Below are 24,831 nucleotides of genomic sequence, written 5' to 3' on the forward strand. Positions count from 1 at the left end.
AGGCAGGGCTAGTGGGAGTCCTTTCTCCCCGGGGCAGCCTGCACCCCAAACCCCTCATCCTTGGCCCCACCCCAGAGTCCACACCCCAGCCGGAGGCCTCACCCCACCACACCCCAACTCTGAGCCCCCTCCTCCACCTTGAACCCCTCATCCCCAGCCCCACCCCAGAGCCTTCATCCCCAGCTGTAGCCCTCACCCCCCTGCATTCCAATCCCCTCCCCTAGGCCTGAGCCCACTCTTACACCCCAATCCCCTCATCCCTAGCCCCATCCCAGAGCCTGCACCTCCAGCCAGAGCCCTCCCCCCACACCCCAAACCTCAGCCCCGAGCCCCCTCCCACACTCAAACCCCTCAGCCCCACCCTACCATACATCACCTCCATATTGGTGCACATAACAAAATTCATTCCACACAGGATATAAAAAATTAAAGGGAACACTGATAGTGATTGTCTTGTTTCACCTACGTAGTTCTTGTGGCATTTAATGCACTGGATGAGGTACACCACATGTTGTGATAGGCATGTGTAGGACCTTTGGATCTTGGAAAGGAGTGTTGTGTATGGTGTTATGTCTACAGATTTTGCATCTGTTGTTCTGGCAGGATCTGGGCCACTTTGAGTTGGTGTGTCCTGCTCTGTGGGGAGCTTGCTTCTAATGATGAGGTTCGGGGGGTTCTTGTTTGAAGACTTGAAGAGGGGATTCAGGAAAGATTTCTGTCAAGATGTGGTCCCCATCAAGCATGCATTGTAGCTGTTTGGTGAGACCCCATTCCAGCGTAGGATGGTAGGTGACAACTTAAGGGTGTGTGGTCAGATGGGGTTTTATTTCCATATTGAAGCACATTCTCTTGGGGTATTTGGGTGGCCCATTCCTTGATTCAATCTACTTCTCTGGTAACCTGCTTCTCTGGTGTAAAAGAAATAACCCCAGGGGAAGCTCCATGTGCAGGATTTTCTTTGTTGATTTAATGAGTTGCAGGCTTGTGCTGGATCTGCAGCATCAAAGGTTATAGAAGAAATGCTTGATGAAAAATCTGCTTTGTTAAATGGCTATACTTGGGAGCTACGAGTAGCGAGACTTTTTAAATGCAAAATGCATATTGAATCAGAGGCTATAAGTCATTGTCTGTATACGACTTGGCAATAGAGTGACAAGGTTTAATGTTCAGGATAGACTTCAGCTATTGCTGACAGGATCAAAGATCACCCATGTTGCAAAGGTGGTGTACTTAGTTATTTAGGGTGGATGCTGGAGACAGGGATTCTGACTGCATTGTTCATTCTTTGTCAGTCCACTAGTGATATTTATAACAACAAAATGCCATAATCTTCCAATAGGGTAAAGAGAGTGAAAAGGCAGCCCCCTCCCTCCCCCCCCATATCAAAAGCTGTTGCACATCCTTTGACTCCTGAGGAACCCTGCTAGCAAAAATTGCAAATGTCAAAAAGAAACTTCAGATGAGTTAAGAGCCAGCTGCCATAGGCTTACTATACCTTTGCACGACTCTCAGGAAAATTTTACCAGGATCAGTTCAAAAACTACTTCCCTATCTTTTACCATGATGAATGGAGGGGGAAAACACACTTTGCACCCACCAAATATAATAACTTGCTCTGGACAAGTGAAGTAGTAGAATTTTTGCAAGGCTGCCTTACTACGTAACCCCTAACTAAATAGCAGTTTTAAACACTACAGTCCTTGATTCTTTTTATTCCTTTTATTTTAATTTTTCTTCTAAGAGATTTGTGGTTACTCAGCAATCTGATGTTGGATGTACAGTACCTCTGTAAATAAGGTTATACAACATCTATAGCTGAAAAGAGATCAGAAAGGATACCATGGGTAACTTCTTGTTTGTTAACAAACACCTAAAATGAGATTCAAATTGACCAAGAAAAGCCTTAAAATAACTATCAGTTCTATTTTGTATATACATTATACTTATGGAAGCATTTATCTATTAGCATAATCACATTGCTTTCCAAACTATCTTAATCTTCAACTAATGTTAGCAATAGGAGTGTAAAATACAAAGAATTACACTAGATCAGTAGGTAACTCTCAGCTCCGTAAGACAATTTGTTTTTGTGTTTTGGGTCAGACTTCCATGAATAAGAGACACACATATCTCCCAGAAAGATGTACATGTTGACTCATTTTTCTCAGTGTTGATACTGCTTCAACACTGAGTACCCGGCTGAAATAAGATTCTTAGCATGTTAATGGTCCAAAGCCATTGCTATCAAATATGTGAACTCATCATGTCATGAAATTAGAAGTAGTCATGAAAGAAATATAAATGTAAATTAGTTTTCCATATAAACGGCAAACATCATTATTATTGCAGTTGTTGATGTAAAATGGCCCAGCAAAATAACCATTAAAAGACAGATTAAAAACTATTTTGACAGTGCCTTCTGCTGTGTAGATAGCGTTCTTTTGCAGCTCCTGTTTACTATCTTTACTATTCATTTCATTACACTCTAAGAAAGGGAGGGAAATATCCAAGCATGTGATGCTACAAACAATGGGAAGTACATTTATAGACTGATCCACAACATGCTGAAGGTTTGTACACATACATATTTCAGTCTTCTCTACCCTGGCCCAATGACATCCTGTTTGACTGAAACAGGTACAACCATGTGCAGAAAGAATTGGATGAGAAACCATGAGGACTTTTAAAGCCTGGATTGTTTGCTTCCGCAGTTTTGTCTTTGCATCTTCATTTTAAAAACAAATTCTTTGACATTTCTAGTTTAACCCGGTTCTCCATGTCATCACAGGTGTTTGTCACCTTTAACATTATTGATTTTTAATGACAGGGCTGCATGCTGGAAAAAAAAAACCCTGTGGTTTTTAGTTTTCTAATCTCTTCATTAGTGTTGCTTCCTAAATATACCACTTCAAAACAGTATGGAGTTTGCTAACTTCTTCTCAGCCTATTTTCCTGTTCTGAAGTGGTATATTTAGGAAGCAACACTCTTCTTGCTGATTTGGAGGAAACTCTGGGTGTGGATAGGCACATTTTAGTACAGTGGAGTTTGGCATACAGCAAACTCGGCCCTTACAAGGGGGGAATTATTTTGTCCCCCTGGTGAGGAAGCAGGGTCTTAGAGCCTGGGCGCCCGCCCAAGTCCAAACATCTACACTACTTATTTTTAGCCCCCTAGTGAAAGCCCTGTAAGCCTGAGTCAGCTGTCCCAGGCTCTGGAACTCACTGCCATGGGTCATCTTTTGCTGGGTAGATACAATTATACATCCCACTAATTTGCCCATGGTCTCTGTAATGAAGATAAAGGTATTCTAGGAGGAAGGGTTGGCAAGTAGTCATGAGAAGTGGGTATGTTCTTTTGGTGCTCCATTCAGACCTTTATTTGGTTAATTTGGGGTAGGTTGATTAATTGGGTTTGTCATTGAAATGGTGATGGGTGGGGCTGAATTCCATAAGATCTGCTGAAACAGCAAATGGCTGAAAAATCAGACTTTTTGCGCTGAAGTCTAGAAATCATGACATGATCATGACATGACACCACTGCACTAAAATGCAACAACAAAAAAGCAAACTGAGTTTATCTGAGAAATTGGTATCCATAAGAGAAGTTATGGAATCCTCAAAATATCTTGGACACACTGTCCTGAGTTTACAAAAACAACAAGGAGTCTGGTGGCACCTTAAAAACTAACAGATTTATTTGGGCATAAGCTTTCGTGGGTAAAAAAAACCCCACTTTTTCAGATGCATGGAGTGAAAATTACAGATACAGGCATAAATATACTGGCACATGAAGAGACAGGAGTTACCTTACAAGTGGAGAACCAGTGTTGACAAGGCCAATTTAGTCAGGGTGGATGTGGTCCACTCCCAATAACTGATGAGGATGTGTCAATACCAAGAGAGGGAAAATTGCTTTTGTAGTGAGCCAGCCACTCCCAGTCCCTATTAAAGCCCAAATTAATGGTGTTACATTTGCAAATGAATTGTAGCTCTGCATTTTTCTTTTGAAGTCTGTTTTTGAAGTTTTATTTGTTGAAGGATGGCTACTTTTAAATCTGTTGTTGTATGTCCAGGGAGATTGAAGTGTTCTCCTACTGGCTTTTGTATGTTACCATTCCTGATGTCTGATTTGTGTCCATTTTTTCTTTTACATAGAGACTGTCCTGTTTGGCCAGTATACATGGCAGAGGGGCATTGCTGGCACATGATGGCATATATCACATTAGTAGATGTGCAGGTGAACGAGCCCCTGATGGTGTAGCTGATGTGGTTGGGTCCTCTGATGGTGTCGCTAGAGTAGATATGGGGACAGAGTAGGCAACGAGGTTTGTTACAGGGATTGGTTCCTGGGTTAATGTTTCTGTGGCATGATGTGTAGTTGCTGGTGAGTATTTGCTTCAGGTTGTGGGGCTGTCTGTAAGCAAGGACTGGCCTGTCTCCCAAGGTCTCTGAGAGTGAGGGATAGCTTCCCAGGATAGGTTGTAGATCGTTGATGTGCTGGAGAGGTTTTAGCTGGGGGCTGTACGTGATGGCCAGTCGTGTTCTGTTGTTTTCCTTGAGGAGCCTGTCCTGTAGTAAGTGACTTCTGGGTACCCCTCTCTCTCTATCAGTCTGTTTCCTCGCTTCCCCAGGTGAGTACTGTATTTTTAAGAATGCATGATAAAGATCTTGTAGGTGTTTGTCTCTGTCTGAGGGATTGGAGCAAATGCGGTTGTATCTTAGGCCTTGGCTGTAGACAATGGATTGCGTGCTGTGTCCTGGACGGAATTTGGAGGCATGTAGGTAAGAATAGCAGTCAGTAGGTTTCCGGTATAGGGTGGTGTTTATGTGACCATCACTTATTTGCTCTGTAGTGTCCAGGAAGTGGATCTCTTGTGTGAACTGGTCCAGACTGAGATTGATGGTGGGGTGGAAATGGTTGAAATCCAGGTGGAATTCTTCAAGGGCCTCCTTCCTGTGGGTCCATATGATGATGTCATCAATGTAGCGCAAGTGGAGGAGGGGCGTTAGGGGACGAGAGCTGAGGAAGCGTTGTTCTAAGCCAGCCATAAAAATATTGATATACTGTGGGGCCATGCGGATACCCATAACAGTGCCCCTGACTTGAAGGTATAAGTTGTCTGCAAATCTGAAATGGTTGTGGGTGAGGACAAAATCACAAAGCTCAGCCACCAGGTGTGCCGTGGCCTCATCAGGGATACTGTTCCTGACAGCTTGTAGTCCATCCTCCTGTGGAATATTGGTGTAAAGAGCTTCTACAGCCATGGTGTTTTCAGGAAGATCACCAATGCATTGTTGTTTTCTCAGAAAGTCGGTGGTGTCTCGAAGATAGCTAGGAGTGCTGGTAGTCTAGGACTCTTAGAAGAGAGTCCAAATAGCCAGATAAACCTGCTGTAAGAGTGCCAATGCCTGGGGTGATGGGGCATCCAGGATTTCCAGGTTTATGGATCTTGGGTAGCAAATAGAATACTCCTGGTTGGGGTTCTAGGGGTGTGTCTGTGTAGATTTGTTCCTGTGCTATAGCAGGGAGTTTCTTGAGCAAATGCCTCTTTAGTGGGATTGGAGGATAGTGGCCTGTAGAATGTGGTGTTGGAGAGTTGCCTGGCAGCCTTCTGTTTGTAATCTGACCTGTTCTTGATGACTACAGCACCTCCTTTGTCAGCCCCTTTGATGATCATGTTAGAGTTGTTTCTGAGACTGTGGATGGCATTGCATTCGGTACTGCTGAGGTTATGGGCAAGTGATGCTGTTTGTTCACAATTTCAGCCTATGCACGTCTGCGGAAGCACTCTGTGTAGAAGTCCAGTCTGTCATTTCGACCGTCAGGAGGAGCCCACGCAGAGTTCTTCTTGTGGTGTTAGTAGGAGGGTTCCTGTGGGTCAGTGCACTGTTGAGTGGTGTATTGGAAATATTCCGTGAGTCAGAGATAGCGAAAGTAGGCTTCCAGCTCATCGCAGAACTGTATCACGTGCGTGGGGGTGGTGGGGCAGAAAGAGAGGCCCCGAGATAGGACAGATTCTTCTGCCAGACTAAGTGTGTGGTTGGATGGATTAACAATATTGTTGGGTGAGTTCAGGGTACCACTGTTGTAGCCCCCTGTGGCATGTAGGAGTTTAGTTTACTGTCGTTTTTCCTCTATAGAGAAGTAAAGTGTGCATTGTAAGTGGCTTGTCTCATTTTTGTAAAGTCCAGCCACATGGAAGTTTGTGTGGAAGGTTGGTTTTGAGAGCTCATTCTTGATCTTCTCCTCTTTGCTGTACAGGATGCTGATCAGGTGGTTCCTCAGTTTCTTTGAGAGTGTGTGGCACAATCTTTCACCACAGTCAGTGTAGTATGTCGATTGCATTAGATTTTTTACTTTTCAGTCCATTTGGTATGATGTCCATCTGTTTGCACCTGGAGAGGAAGATGTCTGTCTGTATCTGTGCAAGTTTTTTTCATTAAGTTGATGGATTTCCTCTTCATACGGCTAAATTCATTGCCAAGTATCAGAGGGGTAGCCGTGTGAGTTTAGAAACCCAGGATGCCTTTCTCAACCTGGTCATCAACAAAGAGATTACACAGGTGGGATTTAGTTACCAGCCCAGGAAGTAGTCCAGGTGTAGAATGGGATCAGTATGGGAATAATACAGAAGGCTTTGGGCAAGTGGAAGGAGAGTCAGGTGTTGTGTTTGATTTTCTGTGAGCTTTCTTACATTCCTCATCCTATCCCCACCTCTGCACAGTAAAGCCACTTTGCCCTGTGGTTTAATGATGAACGCAGGGACCCAGCTGTCTGTGGTCCTGCTGTGCCACCTTTATTGAATTGTTCACTCTGATGTTTGAGTGCTTAGTTATTTGAGAGTTTGGAGCATCCCATGCACCAGCATGGGTAGGAAGAAAAAGAATCTGAAATTGAGTATGAAAGAACTGATCTCTTTTCTCCCTGGCCTCAGGCTCCCCCCCCCCCCCCCCAAAAAAAAAAAACAGACCACCACCACACTGGTATTGTTTGAAACTCTGCCAGCAAAATCACTGAGCAATGTTTTATGTGCTCTGAATATCTGACCGTACGTTCTCAGTCATTTTATTTGTTGGTAGTGTATGTACAATAGTGTATAAAAATGCCAAGTATTTTTCAAAAAAATATTCCGAACAGAAAGGGAGCATTCTGATGACCTCATGAACATTCTAAAGAAGTAGATTAATCTGTGTGAACCACACAGCTCAGCTGAAATTTCTGTTCAGCATTTTAAACTGCCAACTTCATCTCTTTTTGCTTGCACAGAAAATATGCATTCACACTGTTATGTTAGCTGTAAAACAATCCAGGCTGCATTGTTACATGTAAAATATTCATCCTGTTAGAAGATTAGAGCTCATGATGTCCCCAGGGTATGGTTATCTCATGATAACCATGCCCTGTGTTGAACTTTATTTCCTCATTACTTTTCACTTTGTTACATTACTGTTGATTGCAACATGGAGCTGCCCTGAGTGTGGAGGCAGGGTCCAGGAAGTAATTCTGAATGATAAATTCTGAATAGCTTTCAGCTGCTGTGCAGCCATATATCACTTTAAGATTTATGCTTTCTAGAATATTTGTTATTGCTTATATTTAAGGAGGGAGGGAATCTAAACTAGCATATGTTTTGTGGAGGTTTGGGTTTTTTCTTTTTTGTTTGTTTTGCTACTGTCATATCTGAGATTTATAAGAAATGTGGCTGCCTTGCATTTTGAGGTTGCAATCATTTTAATTGCATCTTTATCGCTTCCGTAGCCCAATTGTTACTGATATTTGTGGAGCTCGTGGGGAAAAGGGGAGGGAGTTTGAGGCTTCTTGCCCCATGGAAGTCCTGTCCAGCATTTGTGCTATTTTCATGATCGTGCTTGCAATGATGTTTCATCTTGACTTCTGCTACTGGGCTCCAGTACAGAGTAGCTGTAAACAGTAGGGAAAAAACTGTCAGAGCCAAATGAGAGTAGAAAGAGTAGCTGACTGGCACATTCAGCTAAACTTTGGAAGCATCTCCATTTAAAAACTCTCCTGAAAGACCTCAATCTTATTTTATTTGACAAAACAATTCCCCTTATAAGGTGGCAGCAGCAACTTTATGGTTGAGGTATGTGTAATAGAAAATGCATAGCTGGGAAAATGTGGAATGTAGAAACAATAAGATACAGATGTCTTGAATTAGTGACCTTGTGGTTTCTATGTACTCCCCATCTTTTTTTGTTAAACTCCAGGGAATCTTATTACTGCATTACTCAGTCACAAGAATCTCAAAGCAGATGGTAGATATTAATATTCTTTTCACACAAAAAGCCATCAGTAAAGGAAGGCAGTAATGACTTCTTATTCAGCAGGAGGTCTCATTTATGATAAGGCTTATCTTATAGCTGTGTTTAAGGGCTGTTTTCTCCATTTTCATCCCCTTCCATTAAAACTTAGTTCTCTTTTCCTGTTCAGGCTCCTGGGGAGATGAATCATTCTGATCTTTTTTCCTGAAAGCCCCTCTACTACAGTTTACAGGTTTGGTAATCTGAAAATATATTGTTTATACAATAATAAAACAGCCATTAAAATGGTTGGTGCCTTTTAAAAAAGACATTATACCTTCCTGTACTTTTGATCTATGTACTATGATATTACACATCATAATGCCATGATCAGTACTAATGAATTTTGCCTTATTCTCTCAGCCCATGAAATATTTACAATATAAAAAAATGTGATAATCCAGTAGCCCACACAAAAAATCTCCAAGGAGTTGTAAAATAGTCCAAGTGATTCTGTCTTTTTATTGAGCACCACATTTATTTATGTTGCCTTCAAGGGGAGAACGCTGCGCTCCTCTAGCTGAATTCAAGTTTTTTTTATTAATAAGATCTTCTACTGCGTCCAGCATTTCTTTGTAAGGAATTCATATTTATACAAAAACATAGATATACTAAATAGCCAGAAGAAAACCTATCACAATGAATAATGGGATATGCATACTGAAATTCATTTGTTTCATTGCTGCATCTGTCAAATTTGAGTTATTTTACAAAGAAAATAGAGAAATAAATAAAAAGGAAATATGTTCGTTTCCCATATTTTCTTGACTACATAGCTACATTCTGTAGATGGCAAATTCATCAGTTCTAGTATTAATGTAGCCTATGGCACTCCTATTACTTATCTTTTAAAATATCATCTAGCAGTCTGCTATAGCAATTTGTGCTTCCACTGATGCACAGAACCTGTTAATGGGATGTGGGCAACAAGTTCAGGAATAGAACTACATAGAAAGAGTGGTAGTACAATGTGTTTGCACTGCTTTTAATAGTAATTTTGGTTAAAAATTCCTGGCTTGAGTTCATCTTATTGGTTAATGTAGGATGTGCATTTGCTGCCTAAAATTATGACCGCACTGAATGCTACTGATTGTTGGTCATGTGCTGACACATGCCCACCCATTTGCTGATGGTCGGAAACTCAGAAGCAGCAAATACAGGCTGCAGAGGTGGATTCTTCTTGGTGATACAATGAGCCATTGCAGAAAGAACATTTTAGAAAAAAAGAATTGTGGTCAGAATACTATTGAGGCTCAGCTAGTAATTGAGAGATGTCTTCAGAATAATCTTCTCCTTTGTCATGTAGGGATTTGCTCCTCTTACCTGTATCCTAGGTGACTTTTTTCTGTACTTATTAATAGGCTGTGTTAGTTCAATTGGTTTTGGTTGTTTTATTTGCATTTGATTTTTTGCCAAACATTTTATTTAGTTATGAAATACCAACACTCTAAGCAATAACAGCTTTTTCATAAAACATCACGTTAGTGACATGAGAGCTAAACTAAATGGTATAGTAGAGTATTCCTTTTTCTAAACAATTGAAGAGGGAAGATCTAATTACTAGAGCCAATGGATATGGTCAGAGGTGTAACGTTTTGTAATCCTGGGCCATGCCATGTGACTCAGGTCAGGAAATGGAGACTAGGAACCTACCAGCACTTGTGTGTCAGACCATATTACAATTGCCTGCCAAACTAAGGTCTGGTGGTAGGTTCCTTGTAAAGTACCATTTAGTGTAAGACTCACAGGAAGGTCTCAAGTACGATGTAGACGTGCATAGTTAAGGGCTTTAAAATAGTATCAGTTTAGCCAATCCATTTCTTAGACAGCCAATATAAAGCGTGCAAGTTGGATGTAATATAATCAGTCTCTCAAAGCTGTGCACAAATGTGCTAATGTAATCTGAATGAGAAGAAGCACTGCTGGGAGTCTTTTTAGGAGGGACTTGCAATAATCTGGTTCTGTGATCCTCACAATAGGTATTACAGTTGAGAGAAATATGGCTTCAGCCTTTGCATATTCCTTACCTGAGTACAGAATGCTTTGTAGATGTCCGATTCAGGTGAGATTTCTATAGAAAGTGTGTGTTTGATAATTAGACCATAAAACTTGACTCATCCATTCATTTTCCTCAGTAGCCGGGGACATGAAATTTCATAATAATTTCTAAGCAAGAATTCTATTTTCCTAGGCTTGAGAACAGGCAATACTATCCAAGCATTCTTCCAGGAGGGAGATAAACATGCAGTAGATATAGGGCAAGAGTTATATATCAATACTAATAACCCTACCACATGTTTATAAGGATTTCACTTGCGAGGTTTGAGTATGTGTACTGAATCTCCTTCTAAAGAGTTAGGAGAGATCCTTGGAACACCATAAATCAAATTCCTCTGTGATTGCTAATGTTGGTCTGTCACCACTGACTGACAGAAGCCAATCTTCTAGGTATGACTTGAGGGCAATTCCAGACCCACCACAATGTTCATTAGGTTGTTCTTTCAGTGAATGTGGTGAGTCACATCAAAAGCTGCTGAGGTCTACTTTGGCCCAAATGGCGAGCTGGCCCTAATCTAAAAACTAATGAGCAAAGACTTACAGTCCCAGCAAGTACAGATCCTTCCTCAGAAGAAGCCCAAAGTGGAAATGACATAGGATGTTGTCAGGGTTCAAGGGCTTCTGGAAGTGAATGGCCAGCAGCTTCCCAATCACCTTCCCTCAAAGGATAAGGTTTGAGGGTCCCTCTAAATGGGGACCACTGGATTTTTTAAAAAATGGCTGACACTTTCTCCCTCTTGCCTGATTGTTGTTAATGCCCATAAGTCTTCTCAGCTCAGATATGCTACTTGCTTTACGCAGTCAAATATGACGTGGATCAAGGTTTCCGGGAAGCCATAAAACAGCCATCCTCAGGAAACAGACTGAATCCACCCAGTACAAAATCATCTGAGAGTCAATGGCTCTCATGCTTGGCGCCAGAGAGGTTGTCACAGAGCCCATCTGGCTTATCTACACAATATCCCAGCAATTGATCAGAGGAGCTAGTAACAGGAGAAGAAAATAGAGGTTCATCGCTGTGTCACTCCTGAAAGAACGCTTCAGCAGTTCCTGTGTCTGTTTTTTAAACGTCCTCAACTTTGACTATTCATGGTCTTTGGGTTTTTGTTGTTGTTGTTGTTTTTTGGTTTGGTTTGCAAGTATTCTTGCAAACAAGTGTGCTGACAGAAATGTTCTCTGAAACAGCAAAGTAAGCTCATCTAACCAGAAAATTTAAAAAGATACATGTCCAATCAGAACAGCTTGAATCTTGACTATTAGTTCAACTGTTCGTGGACAAACTACAGATGAAAATTGCTTAATTTATAACTTGAGAATTTGTCATTGCCATCTAGGAAACAAGAGGAAATTCATCAAGTTATTCCTTATAAATTATTCTTCTGGCTCTGGTTTTCAGCAGAGCTTTCACTAACCTGTGGAAAATACCATGTTGCTTCTTTTTTTAAAATAGTAATGATATTGCCAAAGCACATACACCAGTTGGTCATAAAATAATTTACAATTTTTTCTAAAGTCTGTCCTTATTATTGTGTCTCTAATAGAAGGTGAAGAACAATCTTTTGCAGCATCCACCAAATTCCATAAATAGGATTTATATGTACTGGAGATATGTTGAAGGGGGGGCAAAAAACCTGCATGTTTCCATTATAAATAGAAAGCTTTTTTCATCCTGTCTCTTGTTTACCACCCTCATTGCTTCAACCCCTTTGTTAAAGATCAACTGAATATTCCTAATACAGACATTCCAAGTAAGGAAAAGGGAAATTGTAACCTCAGTGAAGAAACTATATTTTTTTAACAACTTTACTGAATTTGCAGCCATAATTTTGATGAATTAAGATAGGACAGGTCATGTATACCTTACAGTGCAAGCAATGTATGCTTTCCTAATGCATGGGAAAAAATCTGTTTTTGGGGGGAAATTAAACCAAATAATCTTGGGCTGTAGATCAAAATAAGTCATGATTTTGATTTCTTCTAAAATGCTGATCTGAAATCCTTCCAGTATAGCCCAAATGAGGACTCTCCCATCCATAGGCGCCAACTTGCTCTGTTTCCGAGGGGTCCTTGACCACCGCTCCATCCCAGACCCTGTGCCCACTCCACCCCTTTCCCCAAGCCACCCCCCACCTCTTTCTGCCCCCGCTCTAAATTGCTGTTAGTTAGAGTTTCTCAGTTGATCTCCCCTGCCAGTATTCCTGGTCATCTCTGAGGTGCCCATGTATTTGATTTTTTTTAAGTTTTATTAGATGTATCTGGTTTAGGAATTTGGGAGCTCTGAGTTCTAGTCTCAACTCTGCCATTGGCTTGGGAAAGTAACTTGAATTAGCTGTGCCCCAGTTTCCCTGCCTGTAACATAAAAATAATGATGCATGACTTTGTAAAACACTGAGATTGGCGATTGAAAAGACAAAAAGTGAAAAGCACCTTTTTTTAGCTGGTTTCAGAGTAGCAGCCGTCTTAGTCTGTATTCGCAAAAAGAAAAGGAGTACTTGTGGCACCTTAGACTAACCAATTTATTTGAGCATAAGCTTTCATGAGCTACAGCTCACTTCATCGGATGCATTCAATGGAAAATACAGTGGGGAGATTTATATACATAGAGAACATGAAACAATGGGTATTACCATACACACTGTAATGAGAGTGATCACTTAAGGTGAGCTATTACCAGCAGGAGAGCGTGGGGGGAAAAAACCTTTTGTAGTGATAATCAAGGTGGGCCATTTCCAGCAGTTAAGCAGTCTGAGGACTGGTGGGGCGGGGGGGAATAAACACGGGGAAATAGTTTTACTTTGTGTAATGACCCATCCACTCCCAGTCTCTATTCAAGCCTAAGTTAATTGTATCCAGTTTGCAAATTAATTCCAATTCAGCAGTCTCTCGTTGGAGTCTGTTTTTGAAGTTTTTTTGTTGAAGAATTGCGACTTTTAGGTCTGTAATTGAGTGACCAGAGAGATTGAAGTGTTCTCCAACTGGTTTTTGAATGTTCTAATTCTTGACATCTGATTTGTGTCCATTTATTCTTTTACGTAGAGACTGTCCAGTTTGACCAATGTATCACTACAAAAGGTTTTTTTCCCCCCCGCGCTCCTGCTGGTAATAGCTCACCTGTCATTCTCGTTACAGTGTGTATGGTAACGCCCATTGTTTCATGTTCTTTATGTATATAAATCGCCCCACTGTATTTTCCACTGAATGCATCCAATGAAGTGAGCTGTAGCTCATGAAAGCTTATGCTCAAATAAATTTGTTAGTCTCTAAGGTGCCACAAGTACTCCTTTTCTTTTTTTAGCTGAGATTCAATTTTAAAATTAGCACTGTAATTTAAGAAAACAATGTAGCAATGAGCAACTTTTATGCTCTAGCAAATCAAGCACTTGACCCAAGATGCATGTTGTTACTTGGGTAGTACTATAGTTAGAAAAATATGATCAGTAGTTAAAGCTGTTAACGGAGTTACAACATAATACACCATAATGATCTTTATAGCTGGAAAGTCATGGAATATTGGATTTTTAGATTTCTCAAGGAGATAAGGGGAAGAAGGCTTGGAGAAGCATTAGCTGAATGCTCAAGTATAAGTGGCAATGAGCAAAGGCACATTGAGTCAAAGAGTCAGGAGTCAGCAAAGACGACAAGGGACAGTAGTCAGAGTGGGAAAAGATGTAAAAGAGGAATGGGGCAGAGGAGTAGTTAGGCGAAGGGTAATTGAAGGGCTTAACTGAGGGTATTACTGTTGTATTTTTTTAAATAGTCTCATAGTAGAATCACATAGTGTAATCGAGATTTTTTTTCCTCTGCAAAATCCCTCAAACACTTTAGTGCATGGTAATACTAAGTACAGTTGCTTACTACTTGTATAGTATCTAACCTAGAAAGAGAAACTTGAAGAATCATAGCAGCCTATAATCCATCTTCTGCCTCACAAAAACAATGCCTAGTTTTCAGCAAATACCCCAAAATATTAATAACTAGATGCAGCATATAGTCTAGATTGAAATGTGACACTGCTGACCTCCATTGTTGCATATCACAATGGGCTTGTCTACATTATCCACTGGATCAACGGGCCGCGATCGATCCAGCAGGGGTCAATTTATTGTGTCTGCACGATACTTAATGTGTTTCTGTGAGTATAAAATCCCTTTCTGTATTGCACCTGAGGCCTATTTCATCTCTCATAGTAGGAACTGATTCCTACCCAGTTACTCATGGGATCTACTTCCATTCAGGTGTGTTTAAACCACAAGTCTATTTTCTTGCAGGTTTTTTAGGTTGAACATGTTAAGTTCTTAAAGACTTTCCTTGTAAAGCAATCCCTATGTATGTGAAATTAATCTTGTCAGTCTGGACTCTTAACTCTTCAATGTCATGCAGTATAAAATGTTCCAGATGAGACCCGACAATGGTCTCCAGGCGATACAGCTAGTTATTTCATATTGGGACCATCACCATAGTAGAGGAATTCTCATTTTTCATGTCTCGGTTTAGTTTGATCAAACCTTATATAAATGCATTGAAACTGTTGATATTACAGAAGTTTCTAAGTTGCTGTCAGTATTGAAGTCATTTGTAACAGGTAACAAAAGTAATTTATCTGATAATATGGTAGGACTTGAAGACTTAATAATTTACTATTAACATGTATTTAATATTTATATAACAGCAGCGCCCAGAAGCTCAGTGTGCTGAGTACTGTCATGCCAATACAGCTGGACACAATATTGAGCTCTATTTTAATTAACTTTCCTAGAGTTCAATTCTAGAGAAGTCTTAGTAAGTTGGAAGTAGTTGCCCATAACTGTTTGCTGTCAGGAAAATAAATGCTATTTGTATTATCTGTCAATAATGTAAGTGGAGAGGGAGTTCTGACTCTCTGGTTTTGTCAGCAAATTTTGAATGTCTTCTGTGAAAATTGTAATTTAAAAGCCTAGTATTTTGTCACTTAATTAAATCCATATATTAAAAGGAAAATCTCTAGAGTTAGAGACAATATCAAGGTTGGCCACAACATTTAAAGTTGCTATAACCTGAGAAAGTTCTCTGTTCCTAATAGCCAGGGAGACCATTCTATAGCCACTCTTCATGTAGAATAACAGCAGCTTAAAACTTTAGATTTGGGGTTTTTTGGTCATATCAACGTTGCAAAATTAACCTTGTATAAAATGGGCTGTGTCTACATTAGAGTTCTTAAATTTCAATGGCATTTTTGCTACTGTTGTCTAGACCTGTTCTAAGCAGGGTTAGGTGACAGTGGTAAAAACACAGGAGCCCTGTCTATTCTAAGGATCGTTATTACTGTCATTAATGGAACTGCATCAATGGTTGTGACCAGATTAAGTCCATCTGAAAATCTAAGCACACCACAAATGTGGGGGAGTCACTGTGTCCTCGTTGCTCCTTGGGTGTCAAGAGTCATACACACAAACTACCATCTGGGCTGGTGGTGGCCCCCTCTACCTCATTTTGGGCAGGATAGGGCTTCCCACTCCATAGATCATTTCTATTTAGGTGGGCCAGAATCTGTCAAACAGAAAAGTACTCAGCCCTTACCGAAGTTAACAGAGGACTTGGAGTGGTAGTAGGGGCCCTAGTGAAACATGAAGAGTGGTAGTAGAGAGCCCTTCTTTCCATAGTTCTCTGCTGAAGTGGTGTTGCTGGAGAGTGTAGGGAGGACAGAGTAAAAATTTGAGTTTACCCATTAAGATGAATGGCAGTTATTTATGCTTACTCTTCCCTGTATGGACAGGAAAAAACCACACTGGAGTGATGATTTAACTCCTGGTAGATACACAAACTTAAGACTTATCTATACACAGAAATTTAACAAAATAGCTATCCAGAATAAGAGTGTTCACATGAAATAATTATTTTGCAATAGCTATTTTAGTAAATTTCCAATTGTAAACAAGCCCCTAATGCATGATTCCCTAAACTAAAGCATAGTTCCCTAAAATGGTTTAAGCATGTTTTCTGTCCATAAAAATAAGGAAAAAGAACTGCTGTGGGATGGTCCGACTTCAGATATCCTGCCACTAAACAAATGGCTCTGTAAGCAGGGAATAAGTTGTGAAAACAGCTATGTTAATTTATGAATGGGAAAGTGTGAAGTTTGAATTTAAATAGAAAAATACAGGAACTTCACTCTGGCACATTCTACCAGCAATGCACTCATTAATCTTTTCTAGCATTTTTCTTGCAAAGTCCTCATGCACAGCAGAGGTGCAGCTTAAGTGGCAGCAGCACTTCCACAGGGGTGAGGGAGTGATCAATCAACAATGCGCTGCTGAGGCTGCCTGTTGTCATGTCTTTCTGATGTGGACATCTGTCTGTAGAGAACTGGAGTGATCCCCAAACAGCCATGAGATTATATCAACTCTTTTCCTATTAACCTGGGCTGGGTTTGAACTGGTATCTTAATGTTGAAAAGAAAAACGCTGATGATTCTTCTTCGTATGACTGCTGTAAATGTAGAGCAACAACTATAATTTTACATGGTTAAGACCGATAATTTTGTCTAGAGTAGCAAAGTGTATTGCTGTGATTCCTCCTTCCTCCTCCTTCCTCCTTTTGTGAATTGGGCATTCATTGGACATATGAATTGGACATATATGCTTCATGGTCCTTTCAGGGTGACCACAGTTGCACACTGGAGAGTATTAAATTTTCCATTTTTGCAGCAAGTATCTGCATCTGGCATGGTTTATGCTGATACAATTTAGGGTTGCCCATGAACTTCATGGGAGATCGAAGCCAAGGATTGTCTATATTGGGTCTTCCATGAGGTGTTTTGTTTTGACTTCTTGTGAATTCCATTTGGCTTTCCAAGCTTCATCAGGGTTTTAATTGCATTGTTGAAGGTTAAATGCATGGGTCCAAAAGGGCTTATGTGACGTCAGGTGGTGGAGAGGGTCGTTGTTAAGGTCCTGGTAGATGGGAAGACGTTCATTTTCCACGATCCTTGGGAATTCCTGAAGGGTTGCAGCATTGCGGTGATTGCATGGGGGAGCAGTGTGTGACAGTGTGACAACACTGGCAGCCAAAATGTTGGGGTTGACTTGAGGGTTCCAGAGATGCACTGCATTGCAGTGTTCAGTTGGACATCAACAAGTAAAGTATGGCCACTTCTGATCCATCCTAGTGCACAGTACTCAGCTACGGAGTACACAAGGGCCATTGCTGATGTCTGTAACTCTGATGATGAAGCTCCCCAGCTTGTGCTTACCAGTTTCTGGACCAGGTTGACCCTTGTCTTCATTTTGGAAACTACCTTCTTCAGATAGTCGTGGAAGGTGAATGTGCAATCCAGCTTTCCTCCGAGATAGGTCAGTGTTGGGTCGTGTCACATAGTGTTGCTGCAAAAGGTCATTTTTTTTGACAGTTTCCTTATAGGAATCCCAGTTGGCTCTGGCAAGGCTCCACCATGGGATTTGTTTTGACAGAATCATGAGGATTTTTTATGCTGACGTGGGTGATAATGGACCTGTGTTGGCAGCTGGGGAAGTTGGGAAGTATTTTGCAGGATGGCTGAAGCGTACTCCCACTTTGATCTTTGGAAACAATAGTGAAGTCTGGCTTGTAATCGTGTTGCCAGCGAGCAGAACAGAAAGTTGCTCTCTGTTTGGGATCAAAGACCAGTTGCAGTTCTTCTGTGGCCATCCAGTCCATGAGGTCTTCACCATTGGCTTCATTTACTTTATAGCCCCACGTAGTGTGGTGGCTGTTAGTTGCCAATGTATAGGGCTGGGATTGGTGCACTCGGGAATGCTGGCTTGAGGTGGAAGAAGGCAGCCTTCGTGCAGCCCACTCTGTTAAGTGAGAAATCATGATTAATGCCATCAACCTGGCGACCAAACATGGATCAATGATCTCAGAGCAACAACTCAAGCCACCATAATGGCCCTCTTCAGGGCCAAGTAACATGCCAGATAGGTTCTGGAACAAGGATCCTCCAGTTTAACATTGAGGGACTTTCCCAGGTGGAGTGCAAATATCTCACAAACATGTTGAAGATTCATAACATCAACGTTCTTACGCTCCAAGAAACCCACGTCTCCAATGACCAGCAGGCTAGCCGCTACCATATCCATGGTTACAACTTTATGACTAGCCACTACCATCCAAATTACGGCCTGGTCATATACATGAAGAACATCATCTTGGATTTTGATGTCCCCTCCCCCCAACAGAAAAAGAAGCCACCTACACCACTGCCATCAGGATTGGGGAGCTGCACTTTACCAATGTGTATAAAGCCCCTAATTCAAAATGCTGATGAAAATATTCACATTTCTTAAGACTTTAAGATTAGAACAAACAATGGAAAAGGTCTACGTAGTGTTCTTCTAATAGCAGAAGGTAAAATAAAATAGGTCAGTTTTAAAGACCACCTCCTACAGCACACTCACCTACCAGATCATCCGTCCGCCAGACACCCAGAATACTCAGTCATTTATAGGGCCAGAAACTATATTTTTTTTGTGCTTGTTTTTGTCTCCCTCCTGCCTTTTTTCTTTTTCTGTCCTAGAACTTACACTTCCTCCGTCCCCTTTCCTCCCACCCCCCAGGTCTTGGGAAGGAAAGTTTAGACTATCTCTTGCACTATAGCTTCCTGAGAAGAATATTTATTAATAGCTGAACAAAAGAACAATTTCAGTGGTTACTAAGGTTCATGTACCAGCTACTAATTTATGCACAGGCAACCTAACTTCCAGCACACTGTTTTTTGTTCATGAGATTTTCCTCTGTTGATACATGTTTGCATCAAGCTATTGGTGCCTGTCTTTTTACCTGATGGAAAAACAAGGAACTAGAAATGGGTCATCAGCTGTACTATACTGCTTCCTCCTCGTACAATATTCAATTTTGCTGAAAGCTCTTAATCCAAAAAGAGAAACTGTCTCAGAGGGTAACGTTTCTGAGGTTTGTATATAATAAATTAAAGTCTCCAGTACAGTTGTAATTAATTTATTGGTGACTAGAGTAATGCCTGTTTTCATGGTAAATAATAAGTAAATCACTGGAGTGAAATACAGCTTGATATGATCTCATAGCTGTGTCCAGACCAATAAATTGATAGCAGTTTGAGGAATTGCCTTTACATGTCAGCAGAAGGGAATGAAGGATACTGAGAGTGAATAATCTAATGGCAGCTTATGATCTTTTTTCCTTCCCTCCTCCATAAGAGAGAAAAATCTTGAAAATTGATTACTTGCCTGATTTCCTTGTCACTTGGCTTGAATTTGACATGCTGCCTACATCTGCTAGGCTATTTAAAAAAGCAGATTTGTTCAGGCAGACCCGAATTCTATATAGATATGCTGATCTCAGCCTTGCCAAGCAAAAGCATTCTCATTAGCTATATTGTAGGACTGCCCTGAAAAGTTCTGGTCTAGACATTATTTCAAGGTGTCTACTACACTGTGCATCCAATTATATTAAAAATATAGAGAGTTCACGCAGCCAGTAGCTGCAGTTCACTGAAAGGAGCCTGCAGCTGCATTTCTCTTTTAAGAGACCAATATTATGTCCTATCCTGTTTCTAATGAGGGGGTATAAAAATGACTTGTCAAATGGCCCACAGTCCCCTGCTTTCTAGAATAAACTGGAGATTTAAATGAAATTATAGAAAAGTGCAGTTGTTTTCCACAATGGATTGTTCTTTTTAAGTCAGGCAGCCAGAAAACAAACAAAACACTTACCAAGTAATGGAATCTTTGCATATTTAGAACAGTGGTCCTCAACCTTTCCAGACTACCGTTCTCCATTCAGGAGTCTGATTTGTCTTGCGTACCCCAAGTTTCACCTCTCTTAAAAACTACTTGCTTACAAAATCAGATAAAAATACAAAAGTATCACGGCACACTATTACTGAAAAAGTGTTTGCTTTCTAATTTTTACCATATATTTATAAAAATAAATCAATTGGAATATAAATATTGTACTTACACTGAAATGTATAGTATACAGAGCAGTATAAACAAGTCATTGTATGAAATTTTAGTTTGTACTGACCTTTAGTGCTTTTTATGTAACCTGTTGTAAAACTAGGCAAATATCTAGATGAGTTGATGTACCCCGTGGAAGACCTTCGAGTACCCCCAGGGGTATGCATACCCCCTGGATGAGAACCACTGATTTAGAAAACACACACACACACACACACACCCCTCACTAAGCCAAGTTGCAAAGCATCCTTTGCAGTATTTTTGTAGTTTTTATTAGCTTTTTTACAATGATATTTAAAAGTGAGATTAATACAAGTATTTCACCTGTGATTGTAAAGGGAAGGAGCATGATTATAACTAATCATCTGATCTCTGAGCTGTATAGCCAGATAGTGGTAATAGGTAAAATGTCTTGCTGTGTTGAAGGTTGCAGGAAATTAGAACTTAATCAAAGATATGAGTTGTCACTTCACAAGGAGAAAAAGTTTTTGTTTTTTTTTGTTTTTTTAGCACCATCAACGGAGATGTAATTTGCTACTATGGAAACAAAGGAGAATCAGAACCTATCTTCCTAAATGCTGGTGGGTTTATTTTATAAAGTTGTGAATATTATTGTTGCCCTGTTTAAAAAAGTGAAATGTGTATTTATTTGCTCTAAGTTTTTAGTTATTAAAGAGGAAAAATCCGAGAGGATAAGACATATTTAAGTAATTGAATTTTTTAATTTTATGGCACATTCTGTGTTTTTTAACATTTTTATTTTAAATCCTTTTTTGTGAAAACTCATAAATGAAGTGTTAGTTAATAAGTTCATGGTATGGCCCAGTCCTACAATTGTTTCCATGCAGGTGAAGCCCCACTGCAGTCCATGGGGTTATCCCCATGCTAATATCACTGCAGAACTGAGGCCTATGTCTCTACAGGTGATATTTTCAAAAGCGCTCAGCTTTGACTTCTCACAGAAATCAATGGTAATACTCCCACTAACATAACTGGAAGCAGAGTTTCTCCTATTGACATCGGCTATCATCTGTCACTTACTATCAAGATGTTGACCCATGCCTACAATTGACCTACTTGTCAAATTTCGAACAAGCTGCTACTTGCATTTGGGAGGAATGAGTGCCCCATAAATATCTACAAAATCATTATCCCCTAAACCTCTTCTGTGTCATGATGACTACAAAAAAAACTTGACAATGATTAGGCTGCTGGTGTGCTGAGACCACTGCTGAACATCATGCTGAACAATATTGTCTCATTGTTTCTTTGTACTCCCCACTTGGCCTGTCTGTCTCCATCTGTTTGTTTTATAATTAGATTGTAAACTCTTTGGTGCAGGGACTGTCTTTTTGTTCTGTGTTTGTACAGTGCCTAGCACAATGTGGCCCTAGGTCATGACTAGGACTTCTAGGCACTACAAGTACTAAGTAACAGCATGTTAGGAAAATGCAGAGCACTTCTGAAAAATCCCCCCTTTAGTATAGTACCTTCAAAATTTATTCTCTGACTGCTAATTCTCACATTTATCCCCCCCATGCTTTTTTGGGGGCAATTTGGCGTATGTTGTCACAATTACGTAATAAATAACACTTCTTTTTATTTGAATCCTTAAATTTGCTGACAGAACATGTACTCATCCTTGTATGAGTAAACATTACAAAATATGAATCCAAAATTCCAACACCAAAAGACTGAATTTTTTTTTGAATGGTCAAAAATAACCATTCTGAACAATGTAGCTTTTAAGAACAGTTTGCTCTGTGTTTTGTTTAATGCTGATGGCATCTTTATTTTGCCTTTCACGAGGTTAATGAGATACTCTCTGTAAGCAAATAGTTAAAAAGGGATTTATAACATAACTCCTTTAAAACACATCCTCTTGAACAGCAACAAAAGGGCTGATAATTCCCAAATCTTTGAAATAAAGATTTGTGCAAACAAATTTGCTGGCAATCTGCTTGCCCATGTATCTTTCACGCTGCACGACCACCATCTAGTTTGACACATTTCAGAATGTTTGGCCTGTTTTGCACTAGAGGAACCCAGAACCAGATTAACAAAACTGTTGCAGGCCAGGATTTGGAAAAGCTTCTGCAGTGCCTGTCTTCGCTATGTGTCAAGCCCCTGCTTTCAGGAGCACAAAATGTAATCGCTAATCATAATAAAAACAGTCAGGCAGGGTGACAGTGGCACTGTTTGGGGAGAGAACTGGGGGTCTTAATCCTGGAGCACATGGATATTATGTGTAGTGATATGCATGGTCTCCAGTGACTGCTTTGTTGTATTCTGTGTAATCCCTCTGTGCCAATCTCTGGCATGCTCGTCCAGATGAAAGCATGACTGTCACAGTGGCAGCTGTTGACAGGGAAACGTTAGCGTGTAGAAAGAAAACAAGCCAGGATGATAGCATGGGTAAAATGTATATATAATCTCTTCCATTTCTTTGATTAAACCGCTTCAGAATCTGGGGTAACCTAGCCAGTAACAAAAGTGGGGACTCGACATTTTAATAGACTGTCTTTTGTGTGTGTGTTAATACTGTTCGGAAAGACTAGCAACTTTCTTTCATGTTGCGGTTTAAAAAATAATTGCATTATAAAAACCAGGTATCTGCAGAATGTAGCAGAGCTATTCCTGATCTCCACATATCAACAGAGAGTTCATTCTCGGTAGATGTGGCCTCCTAAGGGAGAACTGAGTTTTGGAGGATCTTTACATTGTTCAGCCAGTGCTTATTCTCTTGGATTGTTGCCAGGAAATGTAGGGCACGATTGAGGAGAAATTTCCCTGCTGTCATCAATGAGTGCAGAACTAGTCAAGAGTCACATCAGAGAGAAAAGTGAATTATGTGATTAAAAGGAATAAACTGGATAGACGAGATTGCAAAATGTACTAAGTAATTCGAAAGATACCTTGCCATAAATTACCAAACCAGAGGTTTACAGTAATTGCTGCAGATGAGGATTAGTATAAAACTGAGAAACAAATAAAATCACTTCATTTTAACACTGTGGAATACATAACCATACCCTAATGTGTGCTAGGAGAGCTCTAATCTCTTGCCTAGTATCAGGACATACGTTTTATAGCATATCTAATTATAAAGATTAGCTAGGGAATCATTTGAATGAGATTAAAAATGATGAAATCTGTATGAGACAACTGTAAATCACCAGAAAATCCTTTCTAAGGTTCTGTTCTCCTGAAAATATACTAGCAGCTATATAGATGGAATGCTGCTGGAAGTGATCCATAGGGATTGTTCTCTGAATGCATGAGACTTCTAAAATCTAAAACTGTTAACATATAGCCTCTTGTTAATGATTCCTTGTACCATTTATTTGATGGAGTTCAAAGCTGGAAGTATTGTTGGTTTTTATTTTTGTGAAGTAACTGCAGTGTCACAATTATGAGGCGTGGTTTTGTTTTTGTTTTTCTTTCAATTTTAGGTTATACAGTATAATAATACTTCCATTACAATGTCTTCCTCCTGGAAAAATCTTTTCTTGAAATTACACCTGATTTCACATCTCAACCTACATTTCATTAATAGCTGTGGCAAAATCCTGTGATTCAGTTAATATTTAGTACCTTTAGTGTGATGATCCATAGCTTTTTTTCAGGCAAACTGCCAGACTAAAATGTTGTGTTCCAAAACAAAGAGAAATAGTTTTTTTATGAAGAGTTAAGCATCTGGAAATGAGACTTTATATTAACTGATTTTTTTTTTAAATTAGAATACTACGTTTCTCTTTCCCATATGGGTTAATACCTTCTACGGTATTGGAGGCAGAAATGGTGGAAGGGTAGGTGGGAATGGAGTAAGTGCTAAAGATAAGCAAATTTTCCTGAGAAAAGATGACAAAAGGCCTATGATGAGTTTTGCTGACAAGGCTTGATTTATTTTCTCCTTCAAACCCTGAAGGATGAGGCAATGTTATATTTTTGGCTGTGTTGCATATGTGTTAACTTTTTCACCCCACAGAAATGCTTAATACAAACATTTTCTCACCTGCCCCCAAGTTTTTATGATTATTTATTAATTTCAATATTCAGGAATCTATGGATTGAGTAATTCTCTGCTGGATACTCCATGGAAGAAACTTCAGTATGGAAAGCAGCTTTTCACAGAGGTGATCAAGCAAAGTCAGGACCTTGCCAAAGAAGACCTTGTACAGGAGCTCATTAAAGTGCTGAATAATCAAGACCCGTAAGTACAAACGCACATTTTACTTAACATGAAGTACAAACATTTTAAAACTCACCTACAAAAACTGCGTTAAAGTAATGCTAAAGCTTCATCTTATATTAACCAAAGTCAAGTAAAGGTAAAATAATATACTTCCCTTCCCCCTTGGAACAAATTCCAGCCCTACTGATCTGATTTTGTGTGTGTTGAAGGCAGATACAGACCTACAAGACACTATCACTGCAAAAGCAGCATTAGTGTGGATCTGTGTTCTGACTTATCATACCTTACTCCTTAAAGATTACTCCTGCC

The 24,831-nt window shown here is 40.0% G+C and overlaps 2 protein-coding genes across 4 annotated transcripts in view; one reads left to right on the forward strand and one right to left on the reverse strand.

The window, feature by feature from the left end:
- ARVCF (ARVCF delta catenin family member) overlaps positions 1 to 24,831 on the reverse strand; it is a 543,783-nt gene that overhangs the window by 507,210 nt on the left and 11,742 nt on the right. The window lies entirely within an intron of this gene.
- Positions 1 to 24,831, forward strand: part of TANGO2 (transport and golgi organization 2 homolog) — an 87,982-nt gene that overhangs the window by 54,528 nt on the left and 8,623 nt on the right. For all 3 annotated transcript variants that reach the window (XM_073313205.1, XM_073313206.1, XM_073313207.1), the window contains 2 exons: positions 20,838 to 20,908; positions 24,387 to 24,540. In XM_073313205.1, the coding sequence (XP_073169306.1) occupies positions 20,838 to 20,908; positions 24,387 to 24,540 (225 nt within the window). The remainder of the gene's footprint in view (positions 1 to 20,837; positions 20,909 to 24,386; positions 24,541 to 24,831) is intronic.

Source organism: Lepidochelys kempii, chromosome 15 (assembly GCF_965140265.1).
Source record: "Lepidochelys kempii isolate rLepKem1 chromosome 15, rLepKem1.hap2, whole genome shotgun sequence".
Classification (NCBI taxonomy): domain Eukaryota; kingdom Metazoa; phylum Chordata; order Testudines; family Cheloniidae; genus Lepidochelys; species Lepidochelys kempii.